This window comes from Myotis brandtii, unplaced genomic scaffold (assembly GCF_000412655.1).
Source record: "Myotis brandtii unplaced genomic scaffold, ASM41265v1 scaffold734, whole genome shotgun sequence".
NCBI classification, from domain to species: Eukaryota; Metazoa; Chordata; class Mammalia; order Chiroptera; family Vespertilionidae; genus Myotis; species Myotis brandtii.
This window is the reverse complement of record NW_005370913.1, coordinates 872,800-891,070: the sequence shown is the minus strand read 5'-3', so window position 1 is coordinate 891,070 and position 18,271 is coordinate 872,800. Positions and strand designations below refer to the sequence as shown.

Sequence of the window (18,271 nt, the reverse complement as noted above, 5' to 3'; positions counted from 1 at the left end):
AAGAAATGGCATCAGATATTTTATAAATATCTCACCAGGTTCTCCCATCAATGGTTTCAAATGCTAATCCTAGAGTTTTGAAGCTGGAGATTTTCATCTCTGACTAAAAATATTTTTTCGTACTTGGCTAGTTTATATTATTTTAGAAAAAGGATGCTGAAACTGAGCTTTTACTTAAACACATGTTTACTTTATCAAAGAGGCTGTGACAGATGGCAGTTTCTTCATCTGTAAAGTGGGGGTAGCAATCATATCTAAACCATATGGTTATTATGAGGATTAAATGTGATAAAATCCCAAACAGCACTTTGTAAACTGTATGGCACTACATACACATTAAGTGTCATAATATTTATACTCCAAAATCTGTCAACTGCACTCATTTTATGGTTCAAGTAACAAACAGTTACAGATGCACACACAACCACATATTTAACCACAAATACAAAGTTCACTCATTGTACAAGCTCCAAGGGTTAATTGCTATATGATTACTAAACAGGTAGTGAAGCCAAGTGAATGTGTTCATTGCATCTATTATTATGTTTGCCAGGGAAAAGTGAAAAATCAACAGCTTCCTAGATGCAAATTAACCTACAACTCAAGCTCAGACTTCATGTTTCCCTTTCAGTTAGTTATTAAGTGTGAATTTATCTTCTTGGAACGTAAAATGATGTTTTTGCTGATTACGATGGGCAAATTGGCAACACTTAAAATAGAGCAGCACTAAATAATGAATATTTCTCTATAAGAGAATAACAAATGGCAGGATATAGGGCTATAAAAAATGTAATAACTGTTAACAATTACTGCCCCCACTAACATGACTAAAGAGATAATGATGAAACAAAGCTGGCAGAAAAGAATACAGAACAGTATATTTTGCAATTATATTTATGGCAGTGTATGGGCTTGGGAAACAGATAGATGATGAAATTTTTCACATGTGGAATGGAAAATTGGAAAGCAGAATGGTTTAAGAGAATTTTTATTATTGATTGCCTTCCCCATGGAGCTTGTGGGTGAAGGTGAGGAGACATGTTGATAAAAAGTAATTATAGAATTATAATAAACATAGATAAATATTTGGAGATATAATATTGCTATTTTTTTCTTTTTCCCCTTCCAGATGAGACTCCAACCAACAATTCACAGCTTGGTAAGATAATTAACATATACTGAAACTAAAATTATGATTTTTTTAATTTTAAAGTTTTTTTGGTGATCAGTTGCAAATTCATAATCAAGTAAATATATTATGTTTGTTATATTTTAAATAATAGTTCACTGAGGATTTCTGAATTCGTATGTGACCTATTGGTCAATTTTTATTGAATTTTATAGATGACCTATTACTTTTTTTGCTACCCTGTGGCTACCAAGCTTCTAAACAATATAATCCTTTGGTTATTGAATTAAAAAATAGTCACATAGATTGTTGCTTGATCTAGTGTCATGCTGTTATTCTATAGGATACTGATGGCAGATGTTTTGCATATATATAGGGATATGATAACATGAATCTAACATTGGGCTTTCCACTGTGTTTGTCTTACTACTTACAGGTTCTCCAAATGCACCTCCTTTCCAGCTGAATGCTGTCACCAGCGCACTGATATCAGGAATGGTCATTCTGGGCGTCATGAGCTTTTCCCTACTCCTGTGCTCACTGGCCCTTCTACACAAGAAGGCACCCAATAGTTTGGTGTTGAATGGCATAAGAAACCCAGTCTTTGACTGACTGTAATAGGTTCTTGCTCTGGAGAGAAGGCTCACTGTGAGACCGCAGTCAGTGTCCCATCTGAAATGAATGTGAGCCAGCACTTGATATTTGTAGGTTTGGTAGATTTCACAGTGTAGCTCTTCAGCGTGATGCTAGTGAAAGAATTTTGATAATATTGCTGTTGTCTCTTATGGATGTGGTCAGCCATATCTGTATGGCACCAATGATTATACTGACAACAAGCAAATAATATTCAGGATTTATATCTTACAGGATAAGTCATATTTTATTTTATTTCAATTTTCTTTTGATTATTGGTTACAGAGATAAAAGATTGGAATAGAAGAAAAAGAAAGGAATTTTTTTACATTTTGCCCCATAAGCATTAAAACCCAATGCAATGGCATTTAGATTTACAGTCTTGAAATGAAAATTGTTTTTGTTTTATTCCAGATAATTTCAGCTTGGGGATATACTTTCATTGGATTGGCCAATTTAGACACCTGAGATATTTTGGACTGATTTCCCAAATCAACATTATTTTCTAGAAAAACTTTTGGGAAATGTTATCTTTTTTAAAAAAAATTATTGAATTTATTGGGGTGACATTGATTAATAAAATTAAATAGGTTTCAGGTGTACAGTTCTATAATGCATCATCTGTATATTGTATTGTGTGTTCACCACCCCTAGTCAAGTCTCCTTCCATCACAGTTTATCCCCCCTTTACCATTTTCTACTTCCTCCACCCTCTTTCCCACTGGAAATCACCATACTCTTGTCTGTGTCTGAGTTTTTTGTTTTTTCTTTGCTTAATCCCTTTACCTTTTTTTCTCTCTTTTTTTCCTAGTTGGGAAGGAATGTTGTGGAGTATCCATTTCTGGTCAAACAGTAAAAGTAGTTTTCAACCTCTGAACAATACTCAGTGACCATAGACCATTATTCCTTTGGCTGTGACAGTTTCCCCAAGTCAGCGTGTGTTGGCTCTTCTCCAGCAGCTGTGCTTCTAGCAGTGAGACAACTGCAATGATTATTCTTAACTCAAGGACCACTATTTGGAAAAGCAAGCTGTACTTGTGGGAAGAGGACCTTGTCCCCAAATATAAGCATAATGTTCTTGTGTGGGATTTTAACGATCTAGGTCTTTTTTTAATTTTCTCCCCTAGAACAAAGAGAAAATGGGTTAAATGTATTTTGCATATATTTGTTGGAGTCTCCAAAAATATTGTTCTTTCCTACAAATTTCTGATGCTGACAAAACAAATAGCATGGAGGAGGCTTTATTTTAAAGGTGTCTTCTTGAGTGTTATAATTGCTATTAAATAAACAGTATTTTCTTTAATAATAAGCTGCAAGAAGCATTGGACACTTTACCAGTTTTGCTAAAATTTTAAAAAGCCAAGTTTTAAGCAGTCTCTGTTCTTACAAGAAGAAAACACAAAAAACAACCTTCCCTTTGTTCAAGATATCCACACAATTGAAAAAATAAAATAATTCAAATACCAAAACCTAGAAATGCTGTGTTAACTATAAACATTTCTGTAGAAACTAATTTCTACTCAACATTTGTGACCTATTTTTCAGTACTTAATTTACTATACTACATGCAAATCACTATGCAATTTTATATTTGACTCAAATAAAGTATCTGAATTCTTTTTGTTGTTTTTTTATTAACATTTTTAATGTTGACATTATGGCAGGTATCCCCCCTTTTCACCCTCTTTTTCTACCTCCACCCACCCCCACATCCCCTACCTTGACCTTCACCAAATTATTGTCTGTGTCCATGGGGTATGCATATATGTTCTTTGGCTAATCCCTTCACCTCCTTTATCTAGCCACCACCTCCTCTTAGGCATGGACCAGTCTGTAAGTACCTACACTCTTAAATTAATAATTAAATCAATCATCAAATCAAAAAAGCGCCTTTCATCCAGTTTGGCTGAATAGTTCAGAAGAAAGTGTTTATGTTACAATATTTAGCTATATAATGGCCTCAACTTTCTCTTTCAAGGTGTAGGCATAGTCAGATTGACATGGGATCTGAAAAGTTTCTGGATAATTTCTTCAATATTAAGTCTACTACTTAAAGAGCAAATCTCCTCTGTGATACTTCACAATAACTTTGATGTGACCTTCTGAACTCTATCTGTGTTAGCAAATTTATTTTCTAATATAAAGGGAACATTGTGCAAAAAGAAAAATATGGACAATGGTACTTATGTGACCCTAAATGTATGTAGATCATATTGAAATATTCTGGAAAATCTATTTCAGATACTTTAAGTGAATTGCCATTGGCCTGAGGATTAAATCCTATGAATAGGACATAATATCATTGCCACTAGTTTGTCAGTTTGATTTTTACATTTTAGGATGGCTACTGTTTCAGCTATTGACCTTTTAACTTATGTACACGATATTGTAAAACTGAATAACAGGCATATCATTTCACAAGCAACTTAAATCTCATATTATTTTTTGCCACCCTTTCTGCATAAGTGGGGGAATCAGAGCTATTATGAGACAAAGCAGATCTGTTTTATATACCTTTGTTCTTACAAACCTGCAGTTGCTTGTAGTATGTAGCTATACTAAATATTCTGGTTACTATAGTGTGGAAACCTTACAGATTTGTGCAAATGTTCCTTCAGTTTTAATACCTCAGACTGTTGTTTGCACTTCAGGGGTAAGGTGTGATGACATGTAAAAAATGATTGTTTAATAAAATAATTGTAAATGAATTTTGTTAAAATAGTGACTCTTTCAAAAAAGATAATTCTCCTTTCTATTCTTTCAAAAACATTGAGGAAGATTAAATTTAAAATAAAATGCATAATGCAACAGGGAAGGGCAGTGATCTCTGAATGTAGCTACACGAAGCCCACCTCTCCATATTGAGCTTCCTTCCTAGTCATGGCCCTGTGTTGGGAGACATATCTATGAGGTCAGCAGAGGGTAGAGAAAATAGTACACTTTACCTTGAGTCTGAGCTCTCACTAAAACAGACTGCAATTTGTCAAACTTTGAGGGCAAAGTCAAAACTGAATAGACAAGGAACTCAGCTTCTGCCCAGAGTTGCATAGTCGCTCGTGACAGTTTCATCAGGCTTGAGCTGTCATCCCTTGTTTGGGATGTGACACAGAGTTAAGGAGGAATACTTTTCCCAACTCAGGGAGAATTCAGTCTTACAGAAGTGAGTACTACTCCGGGTCCTCAAGAATTGGCAATTAGCTTTGGGAACGTATAGACATGATAGTTCATGAAGGGGCCTTGTCAGCTTGTGGAAAATGTAAAGCAGTAAACTTCCTGAGTCATGAGCCGGAGAAGGCCATGGGAGACGCTTTTTTGTGAAAACATATGAGTCATCGTTTGAGGGTTTCCGAGAGCACTTGGTGGGAGAGAAATGGAACAAGATGGAGAGCCTTCTATCATGGCAGTGGGGGCTGTTAGGCCAACACACATTTGCTGTCATTCCATATTTATAAAATAAAAGGCAAGCTGTTCACAGATCAATTGCTTTTGAGACTGAAATTCCTCAAGTGTACTAGTCAGAGACATTTAATATGAAATCATCTAAATTTGTAATTTAGAAAACAATATACTTGGGTAGTAAACAAAACAAATAGCAGAGTTAGCTGATGCATTAGTCAGGATAGTCCAGAGAAGAACGAATAGGACATATTTGAAGAGACTGATTTTAAGAAATTGCTTACATGATGACAGAGGCTGACAAGTCTCTGTTCTGAAGTCATCAGCACCCAGGAGAGTTGCTGGTGTATTTCTGGTTAGAAAGCCAGTGGGATGAGGACCCCAAAAGAGCCATCCTTTTTATTTGTGTCCAACACAGGAATAAACCGGTGTCCCATCCTTCTTGTTCATAGGAGGGTCAGCCTTTTTGATCTGTTCAGGCTTCCCACTGATTAAATCGGGTCTGCCCACATTAGGGAGGGCAATCTGCTTTATTCACTTATTCAAATGTTAGTCTCATCCAGAAAAACTCGATAGACCTACCCAGAATAGTGCATGACCAAATGTCTGGGCAAACTATGGCCCAGTCAAATCGACACAAAATGAGCCATCACAGTGGGCAAACTTGCAAACACACCATCAATATGTGTCACCCTGCTGAAAACCAAGTAATAATCAACCCAGTAATAGCAAGGGGATGAGCAAATTAAAATGTTGCAAAGTTTGACAGTCTACAAGTAAAATGATTTTGAAATATTTACTGTTTGGAAGTAGGGGCTTATGAGCATAGGGCTCTCTTTTATATTAGCTGGCAATATGGCTCAAACGGAAAAAAGACAGGGGCATAAGTCCACGTGCGGTGATGAGCTTCAAAATCACACCAAATGATCACACACCATTAGGAGAAACAGGGCAGGCGGCTGGCACCCAAGTGCTGATGGCCCCGCATCCTGCAGGCTGGTCATTGGAGCAGAGTGAGCAATGACATCAGCGGTGACAACAGGCCAGAAGCAGTAAAGAGTATAAAACAGCAAAGCGGAGATAAGTGGGGGCAAATGCAGAGAAGGGATGTGCTTGACACTGGGAGGAGAATCACCTTCTTAGTGGAAACGGGTTCACAGGAAGGAGACAGAAGTAGACTCTGGTAGGTGTTGCCCATATTTCTCATGATGCTGGCCTGTCTCCTCCAGAGGCTCAAAAGAAGTGCAAACTGAATAAACATCAATCATATCTCCATGTTTGTAAGAGGCTCTTGCCTGATAGCCCATTGGTAAACACAGGAGTCTCTGCAAATTTGAATAACACAAGAGAACTAAAACAGCCTCCATTAATGCCACTTTTTTACTGAGATACCAAGGAGAGAATTGATTAGGGGGTTTTCTACTCATGGGTTCTAGACATAATATTTGGAAATCTCTGTTCAGTAAACTTCATGTATAAAATGCTTTGTATTCTTGGCAAAATGAAATTGAGAACTCAGCTTGTTCTCTGCATAATTCAAACCTCCCATTCCCTTTCACCTCCCTATCTGGGATATTCTGTTTTACCAAAATTGCCAATATAATGTCCTCAGTTTTTCCTTTCATTTTCTATATTGAAAAGAGAAGTGCCGTCACTGTATGGAGGGTTAGTCAGAGGCAATGTGGCTTAAATGTTGAGGTGTGTTTTCATCTGGAGCCGAGCTGTATTAGCATTGCCCAGAGCGAAAACGGTTCCTGAATAATCCGCAACACCTGAAGCTCCTGAGAGAGTTGTTGTTTGACAATTTCACACAACTCTGCCTCAAAGTTATACAGATCCTGAAGCTATTTCTCCTCTTGTATGTAGTTTGTAACTTTCTTTTTTACAGTAGTGAACAATCGACTAAAATGAAAAAATTACCCTAGAGGAAATACAGTACTTTTTAGAAATTATTTTCTACTTGGGAACTGGACTGATTTGTTTTTTAAAAGCTATTTTTTGCTAACATGTATTTTGTTGTTGCTAAAATGAGGAGGCAGAGAATGATGCAGAGTGCCCACTGAGAGAGAAATTAAAACCAGGAATCTTTCTTAAATCCTATGAAAAATCATAACCCTCACTTGAAATACAAATGGAACAAAGGTGATTCACTATCATTAAAAGGTGTATTACAACTTTAATACTTTCTTTCCAGTTTGTCAATAGATATCTAATGAGAATTTCTCTTATTTCACACTCCACCATCCCTGGATTGTAGCCTTGTTCCAAAAGTAGAGGCAAAGGGCATCAATAGTCTACAGAACTTTCCTAGAAGCTGCAACTTTGTCTCATATTCCACTAGCAAAAACTTAGTCACATAGTCATGCTACCAGCAAGGGTGTCTGGGAAATATTTTTACTGTGGGTGTCCACATGGCCCGCGATCATCAGAGGTTTCACTTACATTCCTGTTACATAAGTAGTGCCATCATTTACTCACAGCCTTAAAATGTTAGATACACTCATGTACAAGGATGTTTATCATTGTACTAGAGGCCTGGTGCACGAAATTTGTGCACAGGGGGGGTGGGGGTCCCTCAGCCTGGCCTACACCCTCCCGCAATCTGGGACTCCTCAGAGGATGTCTGACTATTTGTTTGGGCGCAATCCAGGACCACTGGCTCCTAATTGCTCGCCTGCCTGATTGACCCTAATCACTCTGCCTGCCTGCCTGATCGCCCCTAACCCCTCTGCCTCAGTCCCCGCTACTGCGGCTTCATCCAGAATGACATCCAGAAGGTCGTTTGGCTGTCTGGTCTAATAAGCATATTATGCTTTTATTATTATAGATTATTTTCTAGTAAACAAATATTAGATGCCGCTTAAATGTTCACAAATGCAGAATTCTTCTATGTATTATGCTATTTTTCTGTGATATTAATAATATGTAGACACTGAAAATCAGTTATAAAAAACTTTACTAAATGAGAAAATGCTTATGCTATAATAAGAAAAGAAAGAAACAGGAGATAGAACTAAATATATAATATGAAGTCACACAGAAAAAAGACAGGAGGAAAATTGATAAAAATGATAGCTTTGGTCAGTAAGGAAAAATAATTAGTTTTAATATTAGTCTTTTTACACTACTGCCCAGTGTGTTCTCCTTTTTAAGAAAATATCCAGATAATTTAAATAAGAAAGCAATTTTAGTTGTCTGGTAATATAGAAGTTGAGGAAGGGTTTTATCTGTATTATTGAGGTAACTCCAGCAATTCTCAACATTATGTAATTTATCTAATGAAAAAATTCCTCTGTACCTAATCTAATAAGCATATATACAAAGAAAATAAAAATCCAAACTTTCCTGAGAGATGAGAGATAGTGAAAATGCAACTGCTTTGTTTATTCCTAAACAATTCTAACATTTTACTCAACATGCAAATGGCCTGCAATGCACTTCAGATTACACAAAGGCAGATACTAAGCAGAGTTTTGGAAACTCTGCCTTCTATTGGCGGCAATGAATGAGCTGTCTGACTCATTGTTTTTCATTTGTGCATTTGTTTTTCTCACAGTGCTAACACTTGTAATGGCCACATAGCCAGGCTCACACTGAAAATGAATTTATGCTCTGGGAAACGATTAAAAAGCATCATCATCTTCATTATGCCAACAATGAAAATTATGTTTGCTCATGCTCTCTGGAGTTGATGGCTGGAATGTTTGAAAACAATATTCAGGCATTTTCCTTCTCACTGGGGAAAAAAAAATCCTTGCTACTGTTATTTTTTTATTTTTATTTTACAAATAATCTGTTTTTCTCTTGCCCTTTAGAGATCAGAAAAGCTGCATGTAATGAATGCTGTTTGTACATAAAGGCAATTTCCAGAATGAGTATAATGACACTGCCTGTTGATTCTTGAGAGAAATAGCATATAAAAAAAGATACAGAAACTCTCCAGATTACCCCTGTAGTCCAACACTACCATATTTTGAAGTAAACAAGTAACTATTTTCTATGCATTGTTACCTCACCCCATCTCCCAGTAAGAGCAATGATAATTGCTTTGTCGACTCTTCCTGTTCTTGCCATTACCCATTAAGTATCCCTGAGAATGGGTAGCCAGGACTCCATTGTAAACAAAACTCTAAGTTCCAAATTCCTGCAGTTTTCCTCCAAAAATGGACCTTTCCTCAAAATGGCAACCAGCACAAGTAACTGTATACATACCCGGAAGGCTTGAAATAATGCCTTGAAAGGTGTGTGGCTTTTCCTAAATTGTCAAGTTTGTAGTTCAAAAGGAATCATATTTTGCTCAGCTTGAAATCAACATTTTTCTTTCTTCATATAGGAAAAAGGGAAGAACAAAGCCAAAGATAGCAATCAATGTGTATCTTTTGCTCTTCAGTTAAAATACTTCCCCCAGTATCTAAACTCTGTGCTAACTCTAAATGGAAGTCAAGAAGCAAAGAATAATGTGCTGTTTTAAATGTAGATGGAAGATAAGATGTTGAGACTAAATTAAAAAAAAACAACACACCAAGATATATTCATTCCACTCTCACATTTAAATAATGCTCACATTAAATAATTGTTCCAAAGGAACTGTCAAAATGAAACAGTCCGTCATAGCTTACCCCGCTGAGCTCTGACAACTATAAAAGTATAACGCTTACAGTGAAGCTATGAGAATTATTTTTTAAAAAATCATTTGCAAAACAGGAGCAAAACCTTTTATTTCTATTTGATCATTGGAAGAAAGTGAAAAAGTCCTACCTTATTGATTAGGTGAACCTTTCTAGATTATATTGATTATGCAGGGCTCCCCCAAGGAATCTAAACCATGTAGGGCAAAATTGAGGTTTGAGGAACTAGGCATAAATCACAAAGGTATAGTCATGATTGTTTTCACCTTTTATCTTTCATCTACGGCTGTGCTTTCTATACTCAGGGAAAATCTGGAACTTACTATGAAATGCATAAACTCTGCAAATCAGTACTTAGAGCCTTACTTAAAATCAAGGAATTGAGCACTTTTATTATAAAGCAGATTGCTTATTCTTGAGAGCTGGAATCCTACCATAGCCAACATTGGTCTGGAATAAAGAGAAAAGAAATTGGAAACTTGTAATAACTCTAGAAATATAGTCCTCAAAGTGTTATGGATGAGGTGCCCTCTGTGTCTCCTCCTGTTACTGGTGAAAGTGGAGTTTTTGGGGATGCGATGGGGGAAAGAATTTCCTGAGATCCCCATGGGAGGATGAAGTGTCATGGAAAGCTTTATTGATGATGAAACATTAAGGGGGTCCCCTTCCAAGGTCCCATTTCCTTCCTCTCATCTTGCCAGGAAAGGAGTCCTGCCTTGTCTTCAGCAGAGCTAGATTAAAGCCACTATCCAGAGATTCCGCTCCATATCAAAGAACAGTCCAGTCCACCATCTGGCTAGCTTAGCTTGAGTTACCAGCTGCAGTCCATTGCGTGTGGGATCCTCATGGCCACGGGCAGCCACATGGCAGGCTAGGGCATGGGTAAGTGTGAGTCACAGAGCAAGACAGTGCAAGGGAGTGCAAGGACAACAGAGAGAGAGAGAGAATTCTTTAGGGATTATATATTCCCAAATTTTCGTGAACTTGCCTTGGGGTCCTAGGCAGTAATCTTTGTCCCCAGGTTAGACTGACAGACAAGCACCTCCCATACATCACCCTTACTTCACTGCCCATGTTCCCATATTCCTCTTTGTTGGACTCCTTCCACCAGTGATCTGTAGGGAATGGTCCAGTGGTTCCCTGGGGAGTGTAAAGTTGCAGCTTCCTGGTGAAGCTACCCAGATGACCATGCTTAGACTGTCTGGCCTCCCCTTTGCTCTCTTTCTATCTTAATATTAATTAGTCAATTATTACTGTAATAAAAGTGTAGGTCCCCTGACCAGCACCATCAGTCTTACCTGGGCATTTGTTAGAAAGGAAATTTCTCAGAAGCCAATCCAGACCTACTCAATCAGAAACTGAGGGGGAGGAGGCATATTTTCTATTTAGCGAGCCCTATGATCGATTCTGCTGCATATTAAAGCTTGAGAACTACTGTCCTGGAATAAGATTTAAGATAATTCCAGAAAGCGGAAAAAAGGTCCCCATACACATGTGTCAGCATCTCTATATCCAAAAATAGAAAGGAAGAGCCATACTACCTAGTGTCTAGAACTGGACATACACCTCCATTATGAAATCAATCTGTATACCTTTTTACCTGATTGATTACACTTTTACTTATTGATCACCAGAGCTGATTCAGCCAACCTGCCTGTTGCAGGTGTGTACTTTCCCCATCAATCTCCTTATTTATTCTTTGGATGTAGTAATTTATATGCTTGGTTAAAGAGAGTGAACTTTTCAGATGGAGACTGTTCTTTCGTCAAGACATACACATACCAGAAGTCCTCCGCTCTTCTATATTACATTGCTTAGGAGCAGTGACTGAGCTTGCCCAGGGAAAGTCCCTATTGTCTAGATTGTATAGATTCTGTGTCTGGCAATCCTATATAATAAAAGTGTAATATGCTGTGTCCAACCATTCATGCGACCCTTTGTTTGACTCTTCTACCAGTCACTAAGACGTGAACTAGCCACCATGGGACAGATCCCCTGACTGGTAGGTTAGCTTGCTGCTGGGGTTCGGCCAATCTGGACTGGGTGAGAGGTCTAGACATACCCTGGGACCCTCCCGTAGGCCCTCCCTGGCCAGCCGGCCCCTATCAGCCCAATTGGGACTGGGCTAGACGACCCCGATTGGCCCAGATCGCTGGCCAGGTCGAGGAACCTCGCCTGTGTACAAATTCATGCACCAGGCCTCTAATCCTATATAATAAAAGCCTAGGTGGCATCACGCCCTCGTGCAATGCACTCACAAGATGGCTGCCACAAGATGGCCACACGCACAGCGGAGGCGGGGCCTGGTGGCTGCTCCATGTGGTGAGGCTTGGGGGTCCCATGGCTCTGCGCAGAGCAGAGGAGGATGGTCCCAGAGTCTTCACCGCCTCGCGCAGAGGAGGTGGGTCCTGGTGGAGGAGGTGGGTCTCAGCAGGGAAAGGCAGTTGTGGGTGATCAGGCAGGCAGGGGAGCAGTTAGGCATCAATCAGACCGGCAGGGGAGTGGTTAGGGGGTGATCATGCTGGCAGGCAGAAACAGTTAGCGGCAATCAGGCAGGCAGGCAGGCAAGAGGTTAGGAGCCAGCAGTCCTAGATTATGAGAGGGATGTCCCAGATTGGAGAAGGTGCAGGCCGGGTTGAGGGACACCCCTCTGTACATGAATTTCGTGCACCAGGCCTCTAGTATTGTATAATAGAAAATAATATATGCTTTAGAATCTAGACCCAATCACAGTTCTGTCACTTGTTAGCTATATGGCCTGGGGGGAAGTAATTTAACTTACTTGAACTTCCTTTTCTTATCTATGAAGTGAATATTCTCATAACAACTTTTCAGATTAATTTGAGGACTAGAGATAATCTAAATAAAGGCCTGGAAGTCAGTGAATATTAGGTCTTCCACCTTTCCATTTTCCCCTTACTATTGCACCTGCTCCTTGCCATTATCATGACTTCTGGCTTCTTAATTTGTTTCTATGTAGGATGGTAGGAGATTAAGAGCATGGGTTATGGTGTCAGCCTATCTGGGTTTGAATCCCAGTGCTGAAACACATCCTGTGGTTTCTTCATGTTTACAATGTGAAAAGTAATACAGCCTACTTTCACAAGTTGTTGTAATGAATAAATGAGAATAGGGTACTTATCCAATGGCTGACAGATAGAAAGCATGCAATTAATGTTAGCTAATTTCATTCTTCAATATCCCTGTTGTGACTTTACTTTTCTTCCCTGTGTCTTAAACATAGTACTTTGGTGGAGAAAATTATCTCTTCATTCTTTCTTTTAGCAAATACTTTTGAGAATCTACTATGTGAAAGAAATTGAGCACAGATCCTGCCTGAAGGTTTTAAAGCACAGATTTACATTTACCACTTACTACTTCTCCACATTAGTTTGCTAATCTCTAAAACAAGGAAAATAATCCCCTCTGTATCTATGTTTTAAATAAGATGAAATAATAAATGAGACTGCAAAAACAGAAATGAAAAGCTTCAAGGCCATATTCAGATAATCACACTGTGAATACCTCCCCAAATAGCAGAGCCTCAAGACAAAGCAGCACAGCTACTGCTCCTCCTTCCCAGACATATCCCCCACCCCCATATCTGTATTTTCTTTGGCAGCCTTAGTGCTTTTAGGAGAATGAGATGAGGGAGAAAAACAAGTAATTTAACAAGTAAGAAATGAATAAACGGACCAAATCCATAAGCTTTTTCTTTTCTGCAAAAGCTTAAACTAAAGCTCTAGGGACTGCTTTAAATATGCTGTGTATTATCAAGGTTATTTATTGGAAAGAATATTTATCTACCAACAAGACTAAACTCTAGAAACAAGAACTTGATTTTTAAGTACTGAATGACATTTGAGCGCCCATGTCTTGGGGTCACTGAATAACATTTGAGTGTATGTGTGTTGGGGTCACTGAATGGCATTTGAGTGTCTGTGTGTTGGGGGAATTGCTGGTCCCTGCCTGTTGCAGGCTGTAGAAGTGCAGGTTACTGAGGATCCAGTTTGGAACCACAGAAGACGAACCCAGCAGTGTTAGGGGCCCCTTCTCAATCCATGGGTAACAATAGATAGGGTCTTAAGTTGTTCTTGCTACTTCTAAGACCATTGCCATTGGGTCTCTGGAAATTCTCTGGACATCTGTGTGTGCATCAGGCTACACTCTTGCTTGTTATTTGTCACCTCTCATGACTGGAAGTCAGTTTTCATTCCTGATGTGTTCTCCCATTATCTAACAGCCTGCATAGCCCCTTTCTCTGCCTCTATCCCTATCAATTGCTACCCAGGTCCTGTTCTGCTGCTGGGAGATCCCTCTTTCGGGACCCTCTACCACTTTCCCCTCATTGACTTTTATACCAGAGCAGAACCTAAGTCTGCCTGAGGGTTCATTTTCAATTGTACATGGCTGGGTTGGCCACTCCCATGGTATCTGGTGCATGTAGTTCTTATCCATGCTTATTCTCAGTTTACCTCTCTTATGCTATATTCTGCTGAGCAGTCTCACATCTGGATTGGTAGGTTAAGATGTAATCTCTCAAAGAGAAAAATAGTAATTTCAAACTTCCCTAGACAGAAATTTGAGATTCAGGCCATTTAAATCACAAAATTTTAAGAAGGCAAACAAAAATATTGTTAATTAAATGTTTAATTATTATTATAGCTAGCATATTAATTTTAAATAGTTTTAATTTATAGTATAGCACGATCTTATTTAGGTGTAGCATGTGGACTTTATAGCATAGAGTGCCCTCTAGTATAATCAATGTGTATAATCAAGGATGTTTACACTCTTTTTACTGGACTTGGAACATAATGTTATTATTAAATATATTTTAAAATTTTTTTATTGCTTTTATGGGCCAAATTTAGGGTTAAATTTTTTTAAAATATGTTTTTGTTGATATTTTAGAGAGAGAGAGGAATGGAGAAGGATAGAGAGATAGAAACATCAATGAGAGAACATTGATCAGCTGTCACCTACACACGCCCTACTGGGGATCAAGCCCACAATCTGGGCATGTGTCCAGACTGGAAATAGAACTAGTGATCTCTTGGTTCATGGGTCAATGGCCAATACCAGCCAGTCCAGGTTTACTTTTATGCCACGTCTCTTGTCAAAAACACAGCTTTTAATTTCTATGGGGAATATTGTTTCTTTGGGAAAATACATAAATACATTACCTTTCATGTACAATTAACTGCTTGTCTACTTTTTCAAAAAAAGAGACCCAGTTTTTTTATTTTTAATTTCTATTGGAACTTTTTTCCTATGTGTGTTTCCATTTGGGGATAATGATTTCTCTTGAGGTTATGTGGTTGTGTTATGTGGTGGTTGAGTCTTTTATCATAAATCCAACACAAGGAGCTAAAGTTCTTAAAAGTGCATGTATGTGTGTGAGGATAGGGAAGGTTGTATGTGTAAATGTATTACAACCAAAAAAATCTTTAATTAGAAAATTATTTGAATTTAAAATAATACTATTAAAATAGAAGGTAAAAATTGAATTTATCCATATGCTTCTTTTATTAGTAGTACTTTATTCTTTCAGTGTATTATAATTCATGGCCTTGTTCAGAAATTTAGATTTTATTTGACCAACGAGGCCTGAAAAATCCTCTTCCTGGTCATCTGGATCAAGATGCACTCTGACAGATGCAGAGGTGGTGCTTCAACAACACAGGACATCTGGAGATTGGCAATAAAAGTAAGTCGTGCCCAGGGCTGAAGGTAACGTCCAGAGTAGTGGAAATCACTGATCACTAGGAAGAATGTTGAACAAAAAGTTGGGAGACCTTCATTCACTTTGGTGAGTCATAATATCTCTATAATTTTATTAGATTCCTTATTGTTGGGCTTTATTAATCTCCTGTAAGAAAAGCAAACAGCATTTCTTCTGTCATGTGTCTAACTAATTTAATATATTAACCTTTTAATAAAAATAGTATAATTACATATGAAATCATGCTTTGCAACTTTACCTTTTCCAGACTTGGAGAGATAATAACTCTTAAGCCTAATCATGCAGCCTTAGGTTAAGACAGCAATAAATATCATTTGATCACTTAGAACTCCTGTCTTAAGACTTTGTGTAATAAGCTATACATGCTATGATAATAAAAGCTCATAAACAGCAAATACCTAATCTTTTGTTTGTTATTGAAATCTTTTAATTTCATGCCAGTTGTTCTTTGTCATTACATATTGTAAGATGCAAATCCTCACAACCATATTTTAATACAAATAAAAAGCCATATAAATTTAGAAACTATTTCATTTCATCCATGCAATGTTCATTTCAATTTAGAATAAGCAAATATTTCACATGCACACAGTAAATCTCTTATAATCCCATTTTAAGGTTGTCAAGTATTCTGATTTCAATCCTATTTGACCAATTTAAATTGCAATTTAAATGGTTAGATTCTACCATTAGATTTTAATTATCTTCAATTCTATCAGAGCGGGTTCCAATCCTTCATAGCAAATTCATTTCCTGCTTAACCAAAGAGACAATACTCTTTAAGTAGGCTCCCTCTTCCCCTCCCCCCCACTGCTTGTACTTTTTCTGGAAACAGTTTTAACACAGACTCTTGTTTATTTCCTCTCTTACTCTACAACAAATTTATGAATAAAATTAGTAACACACCAATATAAGGGAAAGATGAGATGAGAAACATAATAATATTTACTTTGTGAAAAAATGCTCATGTCTTTCATATTTGTGACTGAGTGACTTTATCATTTTAACTAGGAACCCTAAATACTCATAATAGTATGACTCTGCACCTGTAAGCCTTTCTTTGCATAGGTAATCTCAAATACAACCTTTTTCTAGAGAATATAATTAATGAAGTACATAGAGATAAAGAGTTCCTCCCTAGGTGGCCTGTGATTCAAGCACAGCACCTGTAAAAATCATAAAGAATCCATCCGAAGTGTACACATATATATTGTACAAGATTTAGCGTTAGAAAGCCTCATTCTTATTCTTGATTTAAACTATTAATAGGCATTTCTGGACAAGTCATTAATTGGTTGATACCACAAAGGTCCCACTTAGTACACTGAAGCAGTGACTTTCTAAGTGGTCCCACTAAACAGAAGGATTTAAGTTAGGTTCCAGAAAAAACCCACACTAGTTTATATAGGTGTGCAGAAAGTCAGCATGTTGGAAATGACTTTGTGACTGCATATGGAAACTTTGGGAATGCAAATATTGTCATATGTGATTATGTAGCAAAAGGAAAATGATATTTTTCACTTGAGACTTGAAGATTTTTAATGTAACCAGTGTCTAAGAGTGAAGGTGACTCTATCATGATGCTACGGTATCTTGGCAGAAAAGCTTCCCATTATTTGTACACCCTTTTAATCAAATTCTAGTGAGGCAAGAGATTGCCAAATTTCTTTAAATGGGATCTGTTGCCATTATAATCAAATCTGACAAGCTCCTGGCTCATACTTCAAAAGAAAGTATTGTTTATCCTTGAATCAAATAATGATTAACTTAAAAAAGGCAAATTAAATTTTTATAAGATTTGCATATCTTACATAAAACGTGCAGATATAAAACGAATTTGCTTCTATGCCTGTCAGTGACCAGTATTAAGGAAGGTTGCTAATGTTGGTTGTCAGCTTCGGATTCAAACAAGTCCTGGCTCTGTCACTTGCAAATTATATGACCTTGGACAAATTTTTTAATATCTCCATAGCCTCAGTTTTCTCATCTGTAAAGTGGAATGGCTACATATAGTTATGGAGAAGATTAAATAAGATCAGCTAATATAAATCCTCAGCACAGGGCCTGACACTTAGCCTGTCCTCAACATATCAGTGGTGGTGATGATGGTGAGTGGCCCTCAACTCACACTGAAGTCTTTGACAGTTTTTGCATTATCCATATTCAAGCAGTTGTCAGATCCTTCCATATCTAAAATATCTCTAACATATTTCACATCTGTGCTTCATTGTATTCCTGCCTTTCTGCATTTATATCAGGCAGAATTCAAATGTGAAAATGTGTGAAATAACTAAATTCTAGCACACCAGAGAATTATTAGTTATTTTTAACATTTTATTGAAACTTACCAGAACTATAGTAATTAGCTGGCATCAGCCATTAGTCACTACACATTGCAGTCCATTCGCCACGGTGCTACCAAAGGTGCCTTTCATAGCAGGTCTTTTAGATTAGTCCTTTCCTCAAATATTTTCCAGGGCCTCTCAGCACAATGCACAACACTTTACCTAAGTGGGTCATTGCCTCTCTTTTTAACCTTAACTTCCAATATTTACCCTCACATCCCACCAACACCTGCTCTCCAACACTTCAGAAAGATGCTCTCTTCAAATTTGTTCTATGTTTGCCTTATATAAGTAGTTAACTTTTTAATCGAGTAGATATTGATTAATTTTTTTCATATGACTTCTCTCTGTACCAAATGGTCTATTTCTCTTTCCATTCTTCAAATTTTATTTT

At 37.6% G+C, this 18,271-nt stretch overlaps 1 protein-coding gene across 1 annotated transcript in view; it reads left to right on the top strand.

The window, feature by feature from the left end:
- ZPLD1 (zona pellucida-like domain containing 1) overlaps nt 1–2,062 on the top strand; it is a 42,690-nt gene extending 40,628 nt beyond the window's left edge. The window contains exons 9-10 of the mRNA XM_014530361.1: nt 1,130–1,159; nt 1,566–2,062. Of these exons, the coding sequence (XP_014385847.1) occupies nt 1,130–1,159; nt 1,566–1,741 (206 nt within the window). The 3' untranslated portion in view covers nt 1,742–2,062. The remainder of the gene's footprint in view (nt 1–1,129; nt 1,160–1,565) is intronic.
- Nucleotides 2,063–18,271: the final 16,209 nt, after the last annotated feature.